Source organism: Geospiza fortis, unplaced genomic scaffold, assembly GCF_000277835.1.
Source record: "Geospiza fortis unplaced genomic scaffold, GeoFor_1.0 scaffold197, whole genome shotgun sequence".
Lineage (NCBI taxonomy): Eukaryota > Metazoa > Chordata > Aves > Passeriformes > Thraupidae > Geospiza > Geospiza fortis.
The window spans coordinates 323,147-347,234 of NW_005054538.1; the positions used below are offsets into that span (position 1 = coordinate 323,147).

Sequence of the window (24,088 nt, forward strand, 5' to 3'; positions counted from 1 at the left end):
AAGAATGAGAATTTAGCCAAGTTTCAGGACTAGATTATAAAATAAATTACACTTTCATTAAGAAATTAATTAGAGCTAAACTGTGGTGCTGGAAGGCAGCTGTTTACACAAAAAAGAGCAGGAGCTGGAGCAAACTCATTGTAACAGAACTGAACACTGGCAGCAGTGCAGAGTGTGCTGGTAGCACCCATGTCTCAGCCCTAGGTAGAAAGTACGCTCTTGCTGTGTGCAAAACTACACCTCAAAAGAGGACAAACCCTCAAACATGATGTTTTGCAAATGGAGTAGACAGTTCCTTAAAGCTGCATAAGAATACTAGAATACATGTAAATATTTCACATTACACACTGCTAGAATTAATAGCATTAGCAGGAGTGAGATCTCAGGGACATTCCAGCACAAAATTCTGTTTTTAAACAGAATAAGTTTACTGTGCATCATGTTAAGATGAGGATGATAATTATTTCATTATTTGTAGATCTAAAATTGCACAGTTTAAGGGGTTCTTGTCAATGGAAGTGATGTTAAATGTTTGGTTGTTTCACTTCAAATGAAAGCTTATTTATTTATGTGCAAGATCACAGCCATGTTTATACACATATAAAAAGCTTTTTAGCATGAGCTTGATCAGTTTTTGAGTGGCTTTATTTCTATATTTATTTTCATATTTCATGTAGATGTTGGGCTTTCTCTGGTTTAAGTGCATACAGATTCAGAGAGGGTGAGCAGCTTTTCCCTGACTTCCACAAGATGCCATGCATAAGGCAGACTGGCAAGGACTGCCCCATTTTTGCCTGTTTTGTTGGACAGCCCAACTTGTGGCTTTTTCTGTCTTGTTCATCTACTGGATAACTTTGTGCAGGCATCTGTTGGGGACATGCTCTCATACTTGCCAGATTCTCTGCAGCATAGTTTTCTCCCCCTACTCGTGCCTCACTTGTGGTTGTCTATTTGCAGGAAGGAGCAGGAGGAGCTCTCATACTGTTGCCCACAGCAATATTATCTCCTTTTTTCTGTGGAGATTGGCCCATACCCCTTTGGTGGCCTGCTGATACTTGTGGAAAGTGGAGCAGGGCAGGAGGTTGTTTTCCTTCCGGCCAGTTACCCACATGCTAGATAGGCCTGTGGTTTCACAAGCACTGGCAATAATTCAGGAGGGAAAGGCAGTGATGGCTGGTTTATTTTGGCGAGTGCTGTCCCAAGCACACTTCCCTCAGGTGTCAGGACTGAAGCAATGTATCAGGACAAAGTCTCCTTCAGGTATAATGTATTTATGCACATCTAGATCAGGTATACACCATGCAAAGGCAAAACTGAAGTGTGATATAACACAATAAATATTCTATTAATGATAGTGGTGCTTTATAGTGTTTTGGATTGAAATTCCTACATTTGAACTGGCTTGAGTTGTGAAGTGAATTGTGTCATCCATATAATTTTAGATTAAATGCACTGAAAAAACAAAATGTTATCAAAGAGGGAATGTGTAAGTGAGAACTAGGCTGGAAGTTTGGGCAGCTGAGTGATCCATGGAGCCAGCTGTGGAAGTGATCTTCAAAATAAAGATTTTATATTAATTTATATTCACTGCAGCAACATTATTTTGTTTCTCTGTGGCATGTTTAACACAGGAAATGGACATTTATCAAAACTTATTTATTTGACATTAAGCATGTCTCTGAGCTGAGCCTGTCCCTATGGTATCCAAGCTCTGATGTGTCTAAAATGAGGTTTCTAGCATTGCTTTCTGGATTCCTGGGTCAAAGAATTGATCTCTAGATGTCTCATGTAATAAGAACCTCTAGTTTGTGGATTTTTGAGAAGATTGTGGAGAGAAGGACAAGGAGACTAACACCCACATATGGGTGGGGGGGGTTGCCTAGCCAGAGGATTCCTGCTCTTCAGTGTGTGCTACACAGTACATTTTTGCCTTTTGTCTTAAAATGAGAATTTGAAGACTTTTTTTTTAGATTTTAGGAGAAATAACTTAGGACTGCGTGTCTTTGAAAGAACACTTGTGTTCCCCTACACAGAGTAGTTGCCATTGCCTCACATATTGTTTCAGCATTCAGAAAATATTTGAAGCTAACCAAGGCTAAAACTAACTTTAAATTCATCTATATAGTAAAATCAAAAAAGTTTTCCCCTTTTTGGAAGGAGAGGCTTTCTCTTACTTAGGGCTTCAAACATTAAGTCTTTTTAAATGGTCCAAAACATAAAGCCCATCATATTCCAGTGAAAGAAAAAAATAAATACTTCTAAATGCTGCACCTAATCTTTCCCAGTGATTGCTCTGTATTATGTTACAAGCCCCAAACCATTTTCTTTCCCTTTCATTTACAGCTCAGGTGGCAGTATCTAACTAGTGTTTCCTGAGCAGTCATCACACCAACCCCCTTTCCTGGTGGTGAGGTTTTGGAGTAGTAGCTCTGCAATGAAATAAATCTGATTAAAAAAAAACCCACACAAAAAAACCCCAACACTACAGTTTCCACCCCGAGGTGCATAGGGAAATACCATTATGGCACAAAACCTCTTTGGATTTCAGTGTAGGGGAGCAGTGCAACTGTTATACATACATACACACACACACACACACACTCACACAGACAGAGATATATACATAATCATAAAATCAAGGTAGAAAAAGACCTCCAAAATCATTGAGTCCAACCTTTGACCAATCACCACCTTGTCAACTAGACCAATGGCAGTAAGCACCACATCCAGTCATTTCTTGAACACCACCAGAGATAGTAACTCTACTGGTTCCCTGGGCAGCCTATTCCAGTGCTTAACCACCATTTCCGTGAAGAAATTCTTATGTCCAACTGGAATCTCCCCTGGCACAGATTGAGGCCATTTTCTCTTGTCCTGTCACTAGTTGCCAGAGAGATTTAGCTGACTCCCCCCTTGCTATAGCCTACTTTCAGGTAGTAGTAGAGATCAGTAAGGTGTCCCCTGACCCTTCTTTTTTCCAGGCTGAAAAGCCTACCTCTATCAGCTACTCATTATGTTATTTATTCCGTAGACCCTCCATCAGTTTCACTGTCCCTTCTCATGACTTTTGCTAGCATCTCAATGTCTTTCTTGAAGTGAATGGCTAAAAACTGAACACAGTACTTGAGGCTCAGCCTCACCAATGCTGAGTACAGGGGAACAATCACTGCCCTGGTCCCGCTGATCACACTATTGTTGATATAGGCCAGGATGTCATTTGCCATCTTGGCCACCTGGGCACACTGCTGGCTGATGTTCAGATGGCTGTTGACCAGAACTCCCAGGTCCTTTTCTGCCAGGCAGCTTTCCAGTCACTCTGTCCCCATCCTGTAGTGATACATGGGGTTATTGTGACCAAAGTATACATTAATATATATGTGTACATGTACACATATATATGCATACACTTATATATGTGTATAGATATATTCCTATCTTTATTTTTCTCTCTCTCCCCCCACTCTATTTATATATAATCTTTCCAGTAAGAGTACATTTCAATTGAAAAAAAGTCCCCCAGCTGGACTATCTGACTTTGAAGCTATATGACTTTGAATGTTGTTTTAAGAGGTGGGGACAGAGAAACCTATTGAAACTGAGTGGCCTTTCATATCTGTGGTGAAAGTTGTTGTGTTTATTCTGAATTCACATGCTTCTTCCCTTCTGTACATATAATTCCAAGAATAAACCATTATGTACTATGGTAAAGCCAAAAATGAAGAATCATAATTGTTCAGATAAACAAGGCAGTCAGATCAACTTGCTGTGAAAGCACTTACTAGGCACTACTGGTGGGAATGATGTATTTCACAGCTGTGCTTGTTTGAAAGCAAATCAGCAGAGGAATTAACTCCACACAAATATTCTGTGAGAGATTCCAAATCAGAACTACAATTTAATAGGAAAATGACAATAAAGCAGTAGTACAGAAACACTGTCTTGAACTGACACAGTCAGAATACGACCTGATACCCTGTTGATCAGGTTGGTGGTAGCAGTCCAATTAAATGGTGTCTGCAGTACCACTGGAGTGGTGGATGTTGTCTTGTTGAAACGGTGATCCTGTAGAAAAGGTCTGGTCCTTCTCTGGAGGTCCAGTGGTGGTTATCGAGAAGTCCTGTCCTCTTGGAATCCAGTGGTGGTCCTTTTGTGGTATTCCAAGCCTCAGATTATATCCAGAAATGCTTGATTCCTCGCCCAGGCCAGCTTATCTCACAATGGAATGATGTTATTCTGTGGGTCATGCTGAGAGACCTTGATGGCCCATTAGCAGAGATGGTCCCCCCACGGTGGCTCCTGCTTCCCCAGAGGGAGTTATCAGGGCTAAGTCACTGAGAAGATAAAGAACATTGCTCCACCCATTTTAACAGCTTATATAAATGGGAGTACGATAGTTTTGGTATATTTGGTATACATCTTACATTGAAACCCAAGAGAACAGATTGCAAAGATCTTCTCTGCAGAGATGTAGAGGGATGCACCAGTTGCCTTGGAACTTAAGAAGTCTATATTTCTTCTAATTTCTTTCTTGTTTTTTTTCATCTTCATAATCTCTCCTTTATTTAAATACATGTCAACTCTATCTTTTCAAACTTACTAAGGTCCTGCTCACCTTTTTCCTCGAATTTTTGAGGTTGTCTCATTCACAAAAATATGATCTCTGTTTTTAGCAACGTAATAGCCCATACCTGTCCTGTCTGTCCATAAAAACTGCAAAAAGTGACTTTGTTTGGGTTCTCTGAAATTCCTCTTTCTGCAGTCCTCGAAGCATTCCATTCTCTATGGTTTTGTGATAAACTTTTCAACTTTATTGCTTTTGTTACACGTTTATCTAGTTGCTTTAAGTTGTTACTTGCTATCTCACATGTAGGCTTCTCAGGATACTACCTTTTTTGATACAGACTCTAGGTTCAGTAGACCTAGAATAAGTTTTTCAATGTTATCCTGTTGCAAATATTAAAAATGCAATCAGGTGATAATTAACTTCTGTGATTCAACACCAAACCTGTATTTCCCCCAAACATGGATAGATCTTAATTTTGTTTAGTGTCTAGGAAGCCGTGAGGAGGAAATGGGACAATGGTTGGCTGTCTGTACAAAAAATGAAGTTTTCACCAGGCAGAAGTTGAGTGGATCATTTGAAGTCTCCTTATTTTCTTAAAGAGCAATCAAAACTTGTTTTATTTTTTCCTTTTCCAGAACTAAAGCAAGCACCGCAAAATTTTTGTAGACTCTTGGTTTGTGGAGACCAAAGAAGTTTGTATTCTTGCAACAGTGCCTCAAACTTCAGGTTTTCTACAGCAAATTACTCCACTAAAATCTGTGCTTTTTGAATTCTGACTGGATGTTGCAGAAGGATTGAGTTTGGTCATCTTTTTTTGTTCTTGCACAAGTAAATGGTTAATGCTGCTGTTGTAGCCAAAACACTGCCTTCACCCCTGAGTTTGCTGGCTGCCATTTAATACTTGTTCTCTACCCTCAAAAGAAAGATTGGCAACATTTCAGTGGTGGCATGTGTCCAGTATTTGCCAAATGCCTTTGTTATCTTTCTTGATAAAATGAGCTATGCAAATGTGCAACAATAATGTTGTGACTGAATGTTCTCTGTGGTCTCAGTGTCCTTCAAATGAGAACTGTGCATGCCAGACTACTTTGAGAACATCACAGCCATTTTAGCTGTGTTGCTCTTATCCTGGAACCATGCAGACAAATGTAATCCACTGGCAAGAGAGAGGTAGAGTTGTAGTTCACAATGTGTTTCAGAAAAGACAAAAGATAGCCATCATTTTCAGGAGTCTAAACCAGAAAAAAAATGGACATGTACACTGAAAAATTGCAAATAAGTATCTAAGGTTCCAAGATTTCCCACTACCAGAACACAAGATGTATATTTATTGGAAGTCATTAGCATCTCTCAGACCCAAATGCCAATAATAGAGCAAATGTGATTTGCCTCGTCTGAATTCTGTCCTTGGTGTTACAATGGGCAATGTTGTATTATAACGCACACCAGGCATAGCCATTTTCTTCTGGTTTGGCTAAGCCATGAAGGCAACTTATTCTGATAATTGTGAACATGGTACAACTTTTATTCAAATCTTTTTCACCGATCAAATACATCAAAGTATGATTGTAAAGCTACTTTTTATTGATTACAGTTTAGTTTCTAGTTTTCAAACAAAGCAAAAAATATGTCAGTAATGTTTCTTTCTTTTCTTTGGAGAGGAAATGGAAAATATGTATTGAGATATGTCTTAAATTAATTGTGTTTACGGCAATGATATCTTTAGTTACTGTCCTATTCCGTGTTGAGATTTTAGAAGACAATTTTATCTGGACATATCTGCAGTAGACATTGTGTTCTTTCTCAGTTTTGAGAGCGATAATCAGAGATGAACATTTGTTGATAGCTGTGTTCATTCTATGACTTTTTAAAAATAAACTATACAGTAAAATTTTGCAATAGGTAAAAATTTTTAAACTATATGGAAATGTTTATATGTTTAAATGTTGGCCAGTTTTTAAAATTATACTTATAAGTATATTGGTAGCATCTGTCTTGCAAGATACTGTACATAGTTACTATGCTGCAAGATGCAAGACATTTGTATTTTCATATAACTCAGGTTACCCTAACTCAGCGCTGAAAGATCTTTATGAGTCCAGTCACTGGAATTCTCTTAATTTTTGAAGTACTGTAAATACTAAGTCTTTAACAAAAGGTACTATGTATGCACAAATGAAAGCCTAGATGAATAAGTCTTGTCTGAAGCAGCCTAGATGGTACCTACATGGTAAAGATATTCCAAGGGTAAATAACAGACCTAACAGCTCTATTCACCACATTACCAAGTAGCTCCATTGAGGCCAACTGAACAGCTCCTGGAAGAAAAGTTGCACAAGAATTGCTTAGAGGAAAGATTATTGATGAATGGGGTGACATTCTGGCATCAGTGACAATGGCAAGGCATGTTGTATTAAAAGAACCCAATGTATTAAATTAGATTGTCTGTACTGGTGTCCCTCTCTGTGTGCAGTTAACTGTTTTGCATACCTAAACATATATTTTCCATGCATGCTGCTAGTCTGAATTATGCATCTACTTTGAGGTACTGTCCTAGGTTGACTATATGATGCTTTTATCCCCAGTTGTCTTGTTCTGTTTATGCTGAATAATAAGTTTTGCACTTTTAAGACTTGTTCCAGAGAGTGAAGGGGGGAGAGAAGAAGTACGCAGTTTGTTTTCACACACTGCACTCACTCCTCTGCGGATGGACAGACAGCGGGACAGAGCTCTCCTTTGCTTTTAGTTAGTTTAGCTAGCTGAGGCAAAGAAGTTCCCTGGACTGTTGTTTTTTTCCTTTTTCTTTGGACGTCTTGAAACCTGCTCTGGACTGAACACCAGAGGAGCACCAGCAGCTCACACCTGTGGCCCTGGGCCATGGCATTTCCAGCACTGGAGGGACTGATAAGAGACTGAGTGAGCTGAGCTGCAACCCAGGGAGGGGACTTTCTGAGTTTGTCACCTCTTTTGGAGCAGCAAGGGGTTTTATTGAGTAATATTGTCAAGGTTTTATTGTTTAATAAATAGTTTTTTTCCACTTTTCTCCAAGGAGGTATTTTCTCCTGGACCGGTTTTGGGGGAGGGGTTGATTGGATCTGCTTTCCTAGAGGAGACCCTTTAGGGGGTTCTCTACCAAATTTGTCTTGAACCAGGACAGGTACCTAGCCTTAGTGACTATTTTTTTGATATTTGGTCTTTCAGATAGGTACAGGGCATTTGGTTAAAATAGTAGTTTATTTAATGATCTCTTTGTGGTATTCACATGCCCTCTGAACAGAAAGAAGCTGTGAGAAAAGCAAAGAAAAGAATGATCAAAACAATTCTTATCATATTTGCTGCTGCTGTGTTTGTGCTCGTGTGAAATGTGGTCTGGAGATTGTTTACCCGAGGTGATTGCTTGATTGGATTCTGGTGGAATTGTTTATGTTAATTAACCCATCAGGTCCAAGCTGTGGGGACTGTTGGTTGGCAGATAGTCATGAGTTTTTAGTTAGTAGTAAGTATTTTTTAGTATTCTTTGTAGTATAGATATAGTATAATATAGTATAGTATAGTATAGTATAATGTAATATAATGTAGTTTTAATAAAAGAAATGTTCAGCATTCCGAAGCCTTGGAGTCAGATGCCAATCATTCCCAGACATTGGGGTGGCCTGATATTGCTATATCCCTTTAGATAAGTTTATTACTTGTGAATGCTCTTATCAAAAAAAAAGAGTTTTATCTTATTATTTCAACATTACAAAGTAACTGCCTAATAAAATGTGTGTTTAAAAACTATGTTTGTTTTAGTACTACAGTATGTGAAATAAATTTACTTTTAATGTCTATGAAGAACTACAGATGTCCCAACATACCAACAGTAACATCTCAAGAAATCTTAGCCAGATTAGATGAAAGTAAGTTAAAAGTTAAGGGCTATTTTGTGTACGTTGCTAATGCTTTGTGCCATAGCAATGTCTATCAGGTGCAATACACTGGGATCAGATACAGATAGTAGGTATGAAATTCTTCCACAGTAGCTAAACAAAGTGTTTGGAGAGGAGAATGTATCTTTGAGCAAGCAGCTGAACTTACCTTTGCCTCAGTTCCCTGGCTGTATAAGTATATATGTCATTGTGTACATGTATGAAGTGTGGCTTATATGTGTGTGCAGCCACTTGTGGAAAGGTGATGTTTGAATCACATTATTTTCTTGTACTTGTTTAATTGAGCAAATGAGAACCTACATTATAAGAAAGTTGAGGGATTTGCCTCTCAAAAAATCAATGAAAGACTGAATAATCGAGGCCAGACTTCCTGCATGCTCATAAGCTTACTTTAGTTACACTATCATCCTTCCTCTGAAATGCACATTTTCTCCTTTAACTATAGATAAGACACATTGCTCCTCTCCAAACATGCCTCTTCCTCACATGGTGACACAGGATTGACAGTTTGACAATTCTTGGTGGAAAAGCTGATACAAATATCTGTTTGTGACCTCTTTGTACTGTGGCAAGCATTCTTTAATTGGGAGAAAGAACACACTGCATCCTCTTGAAACTGATGGCTTGCCGAATCATCCAGGGCTATGCAAACCCAAGTGCAAAGTGTTTTTACCTGCCTTCTTGGTGACAGTAAAATGAGATGCATTTAGAGATGCATTATGAGATGCATAATAACTAGTGATCAATCTCTACATGGTTAAATACTCCCTGCTTCTAATCTCAGCAGCACTGCTTTGCAGATGTTGGGAGTGTTGTTCCTCTGCCGACTGGTGGCATCTTAATGGGGTGTAGTTCCTGGCCCTGCTTTGACCCATGATTAGCGGCATATTTTTCTAGCTGTGGTACTATTTATGTGAAGGGAGAAGTACCCAAGTACCATACACAAAAAAAAGATGAGATGTGTAAGTTGATTGTGAATGCCTTGGGACATCCACCTAGATTAGCAATGTGGCAGTAAAAGATTAATTATGTAAATACAGACTGTTCATCAGGTATGGCTGGACACTGCTTATATTAGATAAAGAAATTATGTACAAAAGGAAAGACAGCTTGTGACTAAGGCACTAAACCTAAAGTATGTTGTCAAAGCCTTGTTCCCTGGGAGATTTCTTCAGTGGTTCTTATGTTTTATTTCTTACCCCTCTGTTAGTACTTACTTGTCTCTCTTTTCTTTTTACATGTTGGCTTTTCTTTTTACTTGTTGGCATGTTGTGGTCGGTAACGTTGTCAATAGAGTAATATTGTTAAAAATCAGTACTTCTTGTGTGCAGTTTAAGACACAGAGTATGCACTAGAGAAACTTAATTAAAAACTAAGAAGTGGCAAAATCTTCTGATACAGTTTTGAATTCTGTTTGAGTATCGTTATTCACAAACCTCTATTCCTAACTCAGTTATAGTCTTGAAGCACTACTGTAATTAAGACACAATATTGTTTTTACAGCAGTATGTGACTGTTATAATTTTTTTCTTATTTCCTAACTACTTATATTAATGGTAAAAATCTTTTTAAAATGCAAAACATAACCATTCTTCTACAATCCACGTTTCAAGCTATTTCTCTTTTTATTTGATTGGAAGAATAAACCTTGTTGGCCATGGTAAAAACACTTTAGAAATTTACCTAACAGTGAGTAAAATAAAAGCAGATATTTCTTGCCCTCTGATCAACTTTGTTTTTTCCCAACTGCAAATTAAATTTTATTTTGTAATCTCAATGCTCTTCAAACATATTTATAATTCACATCCTAGAGAGATAGCCACAGTCCCATACTTCAGGTTTTCTTGGGTAAGTGCTTATACTTTTGAAGTTTAGGAAAATATAAGATCTAGTAATTCAGCCTTTGGATATACAGAAAGTAGCATCAGAAAAAAAAACCCAACAAGATAATTCATTATTGTGATACTAATTCAACACTTTGAAATTATTTTTGATTGAAGTTTTCCATTTTTGTGGGTGCTTGAAGAATGCTATTCTATGTGAGTGTTGTTAGATATGATTTACTTGGGATTGAAGGGATTTTAAATCTGGCATGGCAGTTAAAGTGTATGCTAAAGACTACCTGTGTTTGAATAGAGGACTTGGCTGTCACATGGCAAGAAATAACTTCACAATAATAGGTGTAATTTCCCATCTCAGACTAACAGTTTTTGTATTGCTTTATTATTCAATATTGCCAGAAACATGCTTTCTTCTCAACATATACTGTAAGGTTGTGCTACAAAAGGGTACATGGGCTGGAATAACTAAATTAGAGATGTGTGTAAAAACCTATGGATGGTTTCAGGTTTTGAAGTGACAAAAAATAACCAGTCCTTTCTGGAGGTGCTTCAAGTATTAGAGCTGCTATAAATAGGTGGGTTAGATTCAAAACCTGAAACCATTCACGGGTTTTACACACATCCTTTAATTTAGTGATTCTAGCCCATCTATCCTTTTCTCATTTCCTGCATTGTCTTTAGTCGATGGTGCCTCTTCTTCCCTTATAACCCTTCAGCTTTCCACAGCTTTTCATAGTGTCCTAGGGTGACATTATGATGCTTGTATCCCCAGTCGGGTGTTCTGTTTATGCTGGATATTATATTCTGTGCCTTCAAGACTGGCTCTGACATTGAAGGCGGGGAGAAGAAGATGCATAGGGTTTCATTATCAGCTGCACTCTCCCCCACAGTCTGCTGGAACACAGAACTCCACTGTTGTTGTTTGGGCATGGACAGGGCAGAACAGAGCACTCCTTTTGCTTTTTAGTTAGTTCAGCTAGCTGAGGCAGTCCGAGTTTTCCCTGGACTGTTTTTCTTTCCCTTTTCTTGGAATCGTTCAAACCTGCTCCAGACTGGGACCCGGGAAAACACCAAGAGCTTGCACTTTGTGGCCTTCCAGGGCCTGCCCTGGGCAGCAGCCATTCCCAGTGCCAGAGGGACTGATACCAGAGCGACCACCCACAGGAGAGACTTTCCGAATTTGTAATCTCTTCAGAGCGGTGAATGAGTTTTGTCATCTGGTATTGTTCATTTCTTGTGCTGGGGAGTGCTTTGCCTGTTAAATAAAGAGGTTTTTTTCCACTTCTCTCCAAATAAATTCTTCCTGAGCTGGTTGAGGGGAGGGGCTGTGTGAGCCTGCTTTCTGGGGGGGGCCTTTTGGAGCTTTTCTCACAGATTTACCCTAAACCAGGACACACAGTCACTCTTTGCCTCCTGTAAAAGCACTCTCCTGTTGCCCCTCTTCTCATGAGTGCCTTCCCCAGGCAGAGGTTTACTGATCAGAGCTTTCCTTGGATGGGGATGTGTGAGCTCACAGACTCCCTGATGGGGTCACAGTTCTGGAGCTGGGTGTTTCCTTGCTCTATACATATAACTATATGTGTACATATACGTGTGTGTCTATATATATATGGAAAGCAAAATTTGGGAGAAATTAACAATATTAGAGACTCATTGCCTGTGAAACAAGTGTTAGCAACCACTGTTCCACTATAAACACCCATTCTACAAATGAGATCACAGCAATACTTCTCTTAAAGATGAGAATCTCTCCCTTCCTTGCTTGAAATTCAGGACTGAGTCCCAGCAGTTGTTTCCTCAATGGTTTTTTCAGTTCTCTTAATGGCCTTGCATTAGCCATGGAAAAGGGACCTGGTGTCACCTCATCCCCAGTGATAAAAGAGCCTGTTTTTGAATACAACATATTCAACCCTATGTTGTATCAACTCTCCTGCTTTGGTCCAGTTGTCTGTCTCCTTATTACCCATCATTGTATGTTAAGTTCACTTGTTCTCTCCAGCTTACCAAAGGTACTTACCAGCCTTCCCCATATGGTGAATACTGCTATCCTCCTTGAATGAAATGAGTTAATTGTAAGGAGATGGATATGTGGTCTTTTGTGAAGCAATAACTATATATTGTGATTTCTTCATGGCAATTAAAAAAACCCCTCTTTCTGGTGGTGGTCTGATGAGGGATTTTATTACATTAAATGTAAATATATGTCAGTAAAGAACAGTGTCACATAACAAAGAACGTTGTTATCTCTGAAGGATGGGAAATGTATCTAATCCCTCACCACTATTTCTGAAAACATTAAAAAAATATATCCTTAAGGTCCAGTTTCTCTTTCTGCTTGCACTGATGTCCTCTACATAATTTTACAGTATCCACATCATTTACAGCAAATAAACATAATTCTTCATAGTGGAATCACTTCCAGATATAGGTTTCATGCTTCATTAATATTTATTACAATTTTTAGCTCACTTTTTATCCCTACCAGAAAGTTATATGACAGCATTCTTTATCCAAAAAAAAGTAGTAAAATACCAAAACCCTCCTTGCCAACTTTTAAAAACAATTCCTGAAGCAGGTGTTCAGAAACAGACATTTTTTAATATAAAATATCAGTGGGAAATAGTTGGGGTTCGTTTGTTTGGCTCTCAAGGAAATTAAAAAGCCTTTCTATAATTTTCATTATAACTTCAAGAGGAAGTTTTACTGTACCAAGGATATGGTTGCATGAAAGATGAAAACCTTAAGAATTTAAAATCTGTTTTTAGAACTAGAAATTATACTTCTCTTGGCAGTTTTCTAATTCATAGAACATGTACGTTCTGTTGCAAAAAATTCATAATACAAAAAAAAGCCACACACGTTTTCATAACATCTGCTCCCTAAGCATGTGTAAGTAGTAGCAGCAGTGAATAAATAAGTAGCCATGATTAATCCAGCTGGAGCAGAACAGGAAAGTAGTAGGCTTTTACAATTTTTTTTGTTATCAATATAATAATTCACTTCCATTTTAGACTGAAAATCTAGAGAAACTTCTGCTATTCGCTTGCAGTCTCCACTGAGCTGAATTCTGTTGGCATCACTGGTGAACTTTCACTGTGATTTTATGATGGTGCAATCTTGAGGATGTCTTCTGAAAATAAATTCTTTGCACAGAATAGCTTGTGTCTTCCAAGTACAAAAATTACTAGTAATGATATTTTTCTGCTAGAAGAAAGAATTTTATCTCACTTCTAGAGTAAGTTTGAGGAGTTGGGAATTAGAGAAACTCCTCTCCAATTCTGTTTCTGAATCCTTTCATACAGTGTTCTGAAAGAGGCTAGGAAGTGAGAAAATTCAACAGAGTCACTTCTGTGAGTTGATTTTTCAGAATAGAAACACCATTATCCATGCATTTGCACAGATGTCCATGTACATTGCAACAGATAAAGCTTTGCTTATGGTACATGGGAAAGCTACTATGTTCACAGTCTGTGCAATAGAATGACTGAAGAAGTTACTTTTAAGGTGTATTCCAGTTATTCAGAGGGCATCCGGGTCATGGAACCTTTGTAACATTGAGATCATGAGCATTTATTTATATGTATGTCTACCTACTGTGCATTTATGAAGTAGTTGCAGGCGTTATGGTTTAGGAATGGTATTCTCTAATTTAATGCTCCCACTAAAACCTTGAGTCTTTTGCTCCTCCCTGCCGCTACCTTCTCCCTTATGGTGGGCTGGAGAGGAGTGGAAACACCAAAGGTAAAGATCACAGGCTGAGATAATTTACTGGAAACAGAAATGAGGTAAGAAAACAAACAGCAACAGCAACAATACTAATAACAAAAGTGTATAAAAGAAAGAGTAATTCACATGTAAAAGGCTCACTGAGCCCAACCTGGCTCAGCCACAGCCATGTTACCCCAACCATTCCGTCCAGCTCAGAACCAAAAACCCCATCAATCCCTCTCCTCCACCTACTCAACTGGAAGGAAATCCTTCTCCCCCGAAGAAACTGTCTTCCCTCCACTGCCACCAATGATGTGAGGTGGTATAGAATAATCTCCATGTTCTAGCCATGCCTGCTCTGGCTACTACAAAAATTAACCCTGTCCTGGCTGGAACTAGGATATTATCCACCACTTATTCTATATCATGAATGTCATTCCCAGATCCTACACCTTCCAACTCTATACATAAATGTGTGTGTATATATATATGCACACACACATATATATACGGGGGGGGGGTATGTATATACAGCACGGGTATAGTTTCTATAGTCAATGGCCATCCTTCCAAGATGTCTGCTGAGTTCATTTAGTCCATGACACTGGATTCTCTCTGTCCTAGGTTGTCTTCCAGGGCAGGAGGGCTGGTGTGCTGTTGGGTGGGTGCAAGCTGCATCAGGAGCTCACAACTGGTGTATCTGAGCAGTCCATATCCATGGTGGTTATGGCATACAGTAGCAGTGCCATTCAGCAACTGATATTATACAATTCAACATTACAGACTGCTCTTACCCAAAAATCAAATCCCGCGTTGTGTTTCTCTGTCCCTACATTACCCACCATGTGCACCCAGGTCCTTGAGCAAAAATCATCCCACAGGTGGCTCTGCCTTTGTCTTAGAGGGCAGGACTAACCCAAACTGTCTTCCCTAACTCATATTCCTTGTATGCACCATGGGGACTTTATCCCCTTCTCTGGTATGTAGAGGCTTTCATGGAGCAGGGCAAATTTAGTTAGTAGAGCCTCTGATGTTAACTAACTAGGTAGCCTCTACTAGATGTAGATCCCAATGTTTGAAGGTTCCACTACCCCTTGCTTTGAATGTGGTTTTTGAACAGTCCTTTGTATCATTTAATTTTCCCAGAGGCTGGTACATGAGAGAGAATATGATACGCCCACTCCTTACCATGCTCTCTGGCCCAGGTGTCTATGATATGATTTTTTAAATGAGTCCCATTGTCTGACTTAATTCTTTCTGGGGTGTCATGTCACCACAGGATTTGCTGGTCTTGTCAGTGGTGTGAGGCACAGGGTAGATCTCCAGCCATCCAGTGGTTGGTTCCCCTATTGTAAGAATGTAGCCATTGCCTTGGTTTGCTGGAGTGTGATGCAATCAATTTTCCAGACCTCCCCATATTTCTATTTCAACCATTGTCCCCTGTGGTGGTGTTCACAGGGGTCCCAGGACGAGGGAAGAGACGAGAATCTTGACTCCATGTTTCAGAAGGCTTATTATTTTATGATATATGTTATATTAAAATGATATATTATAACTATACTAAAAGAATAGAAGAAAGGATGTCATCAGAAGGCTAGCAAGGAATAGAACCGAATGATAACAAAAGCTCATGACTCTCTCAGAGAGTCCGAGCCAGCTGACTGTGATTGGCCATTAATTAGAAACAACCAACATGGACTAATCAAAGATGCACCTGCTGCACCTTCCGCAGCAGCAGATACTTATTGTTTTTCTTTTCCTCTGAGGTTTCTCAGCTTCTCAGGAGAAAAATCCTGGCAAAGGGATTTTTCAGAAAATATCATGATGACAGTCCCTTATACCACAGGGGCTTTTCTTGCTTGGCCTGTAGCACGTTTCACAGTTGTGGATAACCTGGGAGACTGTGTTCATGGTTAAGTCCATCCATTTATCATAAGCCCATCTGTATATTGAATCTCTTTACTGGTGGCCTGAGTTGTCATGAGCCCACTAAGCCAGAAGAAAATCACCCTTATGTTGCCAGTCCAGATCCACCTAAAACACTTTTAATCTTGGCAGCTTAATCTACCTGTCTGTTGTTGTGGTGTTCTTCAGTAGCCTGACTCTTGTGTATGACAAGACATACATGTATGTCTACATGACATACAGTCAACGTCTCTATTTGGGTAGTGATGTCTTGCTAGAATTCAGCAGCCCAGGTGGGTTTATCTCTGTGCTGGCAATTGATGTATTTCCATCAGCCTAGGCACTCCCACTCACGCTTCCTTTCATGAGTCTGTACAGGTAGAGCACTGGCCATTTATTTCATTCACTCATACCTAAACCCAGCTGGACAGCTTTCAGCATTGCAATTTGACTTGATCCAGTTTGTCCCTCAATAACTCCTGTGACTTGCCGTGTAGGATTCCATCCACATACCCATTGGAATCTGATTATATTAATCTTTCCATTTTACTCCTAAAAACTGATATTCCTGGTCAGGTGCTGTGACCTTACTTTGCTTTGTGACAGAACTTGCCATTAGGAGGACTTGGATTACCTTCCTCAAAAACTTCCTCTGCTGTGTTGCCACACACAATGATGTCATCAAAGTATTGCAACTATTCTGGAGCCTCACCCTTTTCCAATTCAGTCTTGATGAATGCATGGAAAATTGTGGGAATCTGGACTCCAGTTAATACTGAAGGTCCAGCATGGCCTTCCCAGCAGCACTCAGTGGTGGATGAGGCCCACAGAGTCAGGTTGGTGTGGTGCTGTTGATGATGCACTGTTGTGGCAGTGATCGGTGTGTTGTTCTTCCACCCTCAGCAGTCCCACAGCAGAAGGGTCCTTTGAGAGACCAGGCAAGGTATTCAGTTGTCTAATTTCCTCTGTCCCCACAGCACTTGTCCCAAAAGCCCGATGATGCCCTTTTGAGTCCTTGAAATAGCCTCTCCTGAGTGAATCTATGCCAAGGGTGCATGGGGTCTCTGGGTGAATCAGAATGGGGTGATTTTGCCATTCATTGCCAAGCAGGCTCGCCTCAGGTCCCAGTACTGTCAGCTGTTGGGACCCCTCTGTCACCCCAGAAATAGAGATAGATCATGCCCCTACAGATCTTGATGGCATCAGGGTACATTGTGTGCCAGTGTCAACTAAAGCCTTATTATTCTTGTGGGTCTGATGTGCCAGGCCATGGGATCCACACAGTCCAAGAGATCTGATTGTCCCTTTCTTCCACATGGCTGGAGGCAGGGCCCCTGTAGTTCTGGTCATGGCAGTCATTGCTCAGTTCTTGTAAACATGAACTAGAGATCTCTTCAAGAGGATCAGGAATAACATTCAGCCCTTCCATTCTGTCTGAAGACTTGCCCACTGGAAACTGGATTATCCTTGAAGAATTTCTGTTGGCGGTTGTTCTTCCTCTCAATTCATGTACCCCTGCGGTTAGGGCAGAGGTGGGTTTTCCATCCCACTTTCTTGTGTCCTCTCTGTGGTCGTGCAGGTAAAACTGCAGGTTACCTCGTGGTGTGTCCCCCTCTCTCCAGCAGAGGGGTACGTGCTCCCAATAGCAGAGATTGTGGTCCATACTGGCAGAGGCATGGGACATTTTCTCTCTAGGTTGCTTGAGTCTTTCAAGTCTGTCCACAGTCTTGTTCAGTCTTCTCACAGCTGAGGCACAGGTTGGTAGGGAGGAAAAAAGAACTTCATATTGTCAAAGTCAGGCGATCACCTGAAGCTGTATTTCTTCTTCTTTCATTGACATCAGGGGACTGTTTGTTATTTAAATCCCTTATAGATTACCTCCCAGCACAGCTCATTCTTTCAGGTCCTGGATACCTTTCTCCATGGCATTCCACTTGGTGCACTATTAGGTCATCCATGAGAGAATGCTGTTCCCTCATGTTTGACAGATGTTGCCTCCAGAGGCTGAGAGTTTCTGTCCTCTTTCCAATTCCCTTGCCAATGCCTACATCCTGGAACAGGGATCCCAATTGCCTGGCTTCACTACCATCTAGTTTCATATTGCATGTTGTGATATCCCAGCATCAGAACAGGCAGGTCACAAAGGGCTCTCCTGACTGGTGGCTGAAATGTTTTTGCATATCTTGCAGCTCACCTGAAGGTAGGGATCAGGTGATTCTCTCTGGCCCTGCTTCTTCCTCCTGTTGTGAGTGTCCTGTTGCTCTTCATCCTTCACTAAGTGAACTAAATTTGTCTTGAATTTCTTTATAGGGGCATGTGCTACAGGCACAAGTTGTTCAATTGGTTTAGCTGCAGTGGCCACAGTGCCTGCTGGTATGTTTTCCTTCTCTTCCCCCTGAGGGTGCTGTCTAGTATAGAGCACTGTCCAATCAATCATAGTCTGGGGCCAGCATATTGCAATCAATTGCACCTCTCTGGAATTGCCACAGCATTCTCCTTGCAAATATTCTATCACTTTATCAGGGTCCTGTAGTGTTTCAGGGATGAACTCCCAAGTCATTGGAGTAGATTCCTCCAACAAATGGGCATTTTTCTCTCACATTCCATGCCACTCATGACTATCCACCATCAGAGCAGATCTCTGAAAGATCGTGTTAAAAGTCTGTTAATTTTTCCCATGGCGTGGACTGCACTGAGGAGACTTGGCAGACTTAGCAACAACAGCATGCTTTCCTTAACATCCAAAGATAATTCAAAATTATCCAAAGCTGTTGTACAGGCCTGAAGAAGGAAAGGGGGTAAAAAGCTGGGGAAAGTCATCCTTCTCTTCTCCCCCACAAACTGGGTACAATTTTTACTGGACTACCAAATAGTGTGCCTGAGGCAAAAGTAGGAGAACAACACTGAATACAAACCCAAAATGCCATTATTACATGTTATCATGTGATAAGCTGTTATCACACAGTACATCAACAAAGTAATTCTGATCCTTCTCCCTTCTCTGAAAAAGAGCGCTGCAGCGAGGACATAGAGGAGTATATACCAGTTTAAGTACCACAACCACATGAACAGATCAAGCAACATTGTAGCCAGGTGCCTCTGTACCTAATGCAACAAAGGCTTAGATGAAGTTTGTTTCCAGCCTGCTCTGTTCAGATCTGTTTGCAGATCTGTTGTTACCATAACCTTTGTAACCCACTTGGCACCAAATTAGGCTGTCATGCTTTAGGAATTGTATTCTTTAATTTAGTGTTCCCACTGAAACACTCCAAACTTCTCGTAGGTGGGATGAAGAGGAGAATTGGAGGTACAAAATGTGAAGGTCATAGGTTGTGGTAAGAACAATGTACTGGAAACAGCAATGAGATAAGAAAACAAATAGTAACAGCAACAATATTAATAACAAGAATTGAAAAGAGTGATTCACATGCAAAATGCTACTGAGCCCAACTCAACTGCAGCCACATTACCTGGAGTGCTGCCTCTGGCTCAGAGCCAGCATTACCCCACTGTTACCTCCAATTACCTTTCTTGACCAGAAGGAACCCCTTCCCCTGGAAGAGATTCCCTGCCATCCCTCAAATGATGTAAGATCATATAGAACAATCTCCAGGTTCTAGCCAGTAGAACCCCTCTGGCTACTGCAGAAATTATCCCTGTTTGGCTGGAACTACGACAGTAAGTATGTATGTAATGTATATCTATGCTCCTAGCAGAGTACACTTATCTCTAGATTAATAGCATGTTCCATTTTACCAAAAGAGAGGGGCTTGTTAGGCTGTGCTACAGCTTCTATGTCCTTTGCACAGAAGGCAAGAGGCAGAGATAAGACTGATGATAGGATGGTGTGTGCACAGTCTCATGCTGCTGTGAATTCAGGATATAATTCAAGGCACAGGCAAGGACTTAGACTTTAGGAAGATGTGTTGGGGAAGCCCCCTTGACAGATTGAATATGCTGCCTTTTAGACCCCTGTGAATTAAAATACACTCAAAGAAAATGAAAGTTGTTGAAAACTGAAACTAAGAAGTCCAATTTAGTGGAATTTTAGTAATGACAAAACAACACAAAATATTCCTACACACAGGCAATTTGGGGATGAAGGGTGGCAATAACTGAATAACTGGTTGATAAAAGAAGACTAAAACATCGTGTTTTACATGGCAGGAGTAAGAAAACAGGTTTAGAGTGGTGGGAATTACATAAATGTTTAATTATATTGAACAGAATATTTATTCAGTGATCTCAACAGTGCTAACTTTGAGGAGTTATTCTTGAATGCTTATCAAAGTCTGTTATTAAAATAATGTTTGTTTATTTGAGACATTTTAAGAAACAGAGATTTGAGAATTTTTATCCAAACTGAGATGAAAACCAGTCACATTTCTTTAAGTACAAAGGTTTAGGAAACAAGAAGATATGCAAAAGTGACTATCAGTGATTTTAGTTGGAACTGAGAAGTGGGGGGTGGGTGACTGCACTGTATTCCTCTGGTCCCTCTTGTTTTGTGGGGTTGTAGATACTGAGAGTACTGTTCATAAAATTCTGTCAGCATTTACTTAAGACTCAAGAGTTAGCCTGGTTTTAGGTTCAGCTGCAAATTTAGCATTGGTCTCTATTTTAAACTAATAAACCTGTATCTGTCTCTGCTGGTCTGTATTTATTAGAAATACTTCATGTTCTTTTTTCTTTTAGCTCATACTTCATATAAGAGGATTCCTACCTCAGAGTAGTTCATTTATAAGGAACAGAGTTCTTGTGAAGATATGGGACCCAGTCTGATCTAATTTATATTGATGTAAATAAGGAACTAAGATTTCAGATTGGCACTTCGAGGAATTAAATGCTAATTCCTTGGCTAGTTCTTTCTGCATAATGTTATCTGTCGTCATACCAACCAAGAAGTATCAATTTAATGATTCAATAACTTACCACTGTCATCTCTTCTGATTTTCAGATGGGCTTCTTCCGACGGAGGTACAAAGAAATTATTGAGGCTGAAAAGAGCAGAAAGGAGAATGAAGATAGTTGGAACTGGGTCCAGAAAAATCAGTAAACTGCCCATGAAAACAAAACTGCCCAGTCATGTGACATGCACTTGCTAGTCTATAGGTCCTGCTCTCATATCTTCCATATGTGGAAGAAGGAATCTTCTCCAGATTTTTCGGAGATCCCATTGATGCTGTGTCTTTATTACACCAAAAAGCTAGGGAACATATCCTGAGGCAACCACTGCAGCCATGTCAGGTGACTGGAGCAATTCACACTTCATTTAAGAGTTGAACTTTGAACTTTGGTAACCAAGCTGCAGTGCAGAGCAATATTTATGAATCCAACTATGTAGTATGCCCTCAGGGGAAGACTTTTACCTAAGAATATTTTTTATAAATACAAGCTTTTTATACTATGTCTTTATATTTGTATCAATGTTTTATAATTTCTATTGAATAGCTATATAATTCACTCAAGCACTGATATCTGGCTAAATCTTTGGAAATACATATTTGTGTATATATATATATATATACATATAAAAAAATTATATTGTACTTTTAAACATCAATGCAAGAGAGAAAAGAGAGATTTGCAGATAAAGGTAGCTAGAATCCTCATATGCTTAATTCACAATGCTTGGTAATATCTTATATAGATCATTTAATACAAATAAGCCAAAATCTTTTTACTGTCTCTTTCTTTAAGTTAAATTTGGTATTTGATTTATAAGCTACAGAACCTAAAGTATTTAACAATTGTGATACTCTGTATTTTGAGTCTGTCCTTTACTAACCAGGATGGGAGAGGATAAAAATACTTCTTCAGTGACATCTAGTAAGATGTAGCTTGCTTTGGCTCACTGAAGAAAGCAGCACAGAATGTTCTCTTTGGAAAGTTTTCTTTTGCAGTCTCTAGGACTGTACAGTTGAGATACCAGAAGGACATAATTGAGCGAACCACTATGGCATTGACAAATTCCTTTCAATAATTTTTTTAAAAAGGTAATTAAGTCATATTAATATTAAGATGGATAGTTTTAAAGCTACTGTTAAAGATTATGATCTGTTGCTATCAAAGCAAGTTATAAATTGCTACATGCTGTGATCATTATCTTTTTCATGTGAGTTACATACTTGAGTCATGAGTTTGTTTATATGATAATTTTAACAGAGATAAGTAGATGCAAGGATTAAAATGTTTGGATATTTGAGTCTTGAGATTGCCTATCAGGGTGTTCCAAGTACTGAATGTATTTCCTCAAGAATTTAGAAGGAAGTTTAATAAAGATGCAGGTGTTACTGGAGCTCAGCTTGCCACTTTTATTGCTGGTAATTCTTTAAGAAATTGTTTTTGAATTAGAAGAAATCCAGTTGTAATTAATTCAAACATTTATTAAAAAAGCTCTTGGATTTCTGAATAGAAATAATGGAACTTTGTAAGACTTGGGTTTAGATTCTACTTGTGTTTTACACTTTTGTGAATAAGGAGCAAATGTCATGTTGGTATAAAATCCATGTAAAGGAAAGAAGGGCCAGAAAGTGAAACCAGGATTGAAAGGTTGCAGGATGTCTTCTTCCTTAAGAGTGTGGTAAAAGAACAGCTGGAAGTTTGGAAACTTGAATGCAGAGATCATGCAAGAAATCTGCTTGAGAACAGGCCTTTCTCTTCCTTGCCATATTCATGGTAACTTCAAATTATAAAAATAGACCAAATTCATATTCCTGTTTGCTTTTTACCACCACCATCATCAAGTGTCGGCTATTATTACAGTATTGACCAATATTTATTAACTATTAGCTATCTGCATGCATTAGGGAGAAAATAAAGTGAAATCAGTGTATTGATTCAACATCTGACAAGAAAAACTCACAAGTTGCTTGGGTTATCTGAGAAAGAAATTATGCCTGATGTAAACTCCAAGCTTGTAGACCACTTAAGCAATCTTTTCAAAGTGGTGAAGACTTTTGCAAGCATAACTGTGAAAACAGCCCTTTCTATTCCTAAATACATGAATGATAATGACTCTACATACCAAGTCAGTGATGTGCAGGAAGCCCAGTTTGCTGAAAGCAATAATATGAAAAATTTTTCTTTGACAATATTTAGTATCAATTTTCTTGAATGTCTCCTGTTTATGGGCACATTTTGGAGTTTTGCACAAGTTTAAAGCATAGTATCCATTTGACATGGAAATATATAATACTGCTTTCACTGAAGAATTAAGGGAGTCATGGAATTAATCCCAAGTCTACCCACTTTCTAGAGTTTCTTGGATATAAATGAAAATAGAATATAGTTCATTGAATGTGCATTGATTAAACTGGCGTGAAGACTAATTACTTTTGGAGCTTGGTTTGCATGCACAGTAGAATATCTACACCATCGTCCCTTCTTTTACTTAGAATGTTATTACTTACATATTGTGAAATTGTATATTTCTTTTTGTGAACTTGTGATTGGAAGAATGTGTTCACTCTTACTAATGTCACCTGTATTTAGAAGCTTGTGTTTACCTGTATTCTGATTCACTTGCACTGTTTTGGAAATGTCAGGTTTACAAAAAATACAACTTTTTGGAATAAAAAAATGCCTGCAAAATTATCCTAATAATATTTTGTCAGTTATTGGCCTTGTCTAGCTCAAGTACTTTTCCATTAAGTGGGTGAGACATTTTCACCTGTATATTTGAATTAAGTACTGTATGTGTGCGTTTATCTGTGTGTGGCTAGTAGACATATTTTATTGTAATTCTATGATTTATAACATCAAACTATTTGTAGACAAAGAGTACAGCTGACTTGAGTACAGTATTTTAAACCCATGGAAATAAAATAAAGGTAGTGAGAGTTGTTTATATTTCATCAGTCTTGCTTTATCAACATCAAATTAAACCCCATGTGATTGTGATACTGACCTATGTTAAGAGTATCAACCTGTGTAACTTGAGTTCTGTTTCAATCTATGAATTTAGATGAAAGTTTAATTTTTTAGCTTCATGTGCTTTTCCTGGAAAGATTTATAGCCCATAGTGGCTGGAATATAGTAGCTGAATAATATATTTGAAATTATGTTTTCAACTCTATACATTCCCGTGCTTACTGGTCACCTGTATAGGGAGCAGAAGCTAGATGTAAGCTTTTCCTCCT

At 39.0% G+C, this 24,088-nt stretch overlaps 1 protein-coding gene across 1 annotated transcript in view; it reads left to right on the top strand.

The window, feature by feature from the left end:
* The window catches only part of ITGA9 (integrin subunit alpha 9), a 232,764-nt gene extending 208,961 nt beyond the window's left edge, over positions 1 to 23,803 (top strand). Inside the window, exon 28 of the mRNA XM_005429306.2 lies at positions 20,905 to 23,803. Coding sequence (XP_005429363.1) covers positions 20,905 to 21,003 — 99 coding nt within the window. The 3' untranslated portion in view covers positions 21,004 to 23,803. The remainder of the gene's footprint in view (positions 1 to 20,904) is intronic.
* The last annotated feature ends 285 nt before the right edge of the window (positions 23,804 to 24,088 follow it).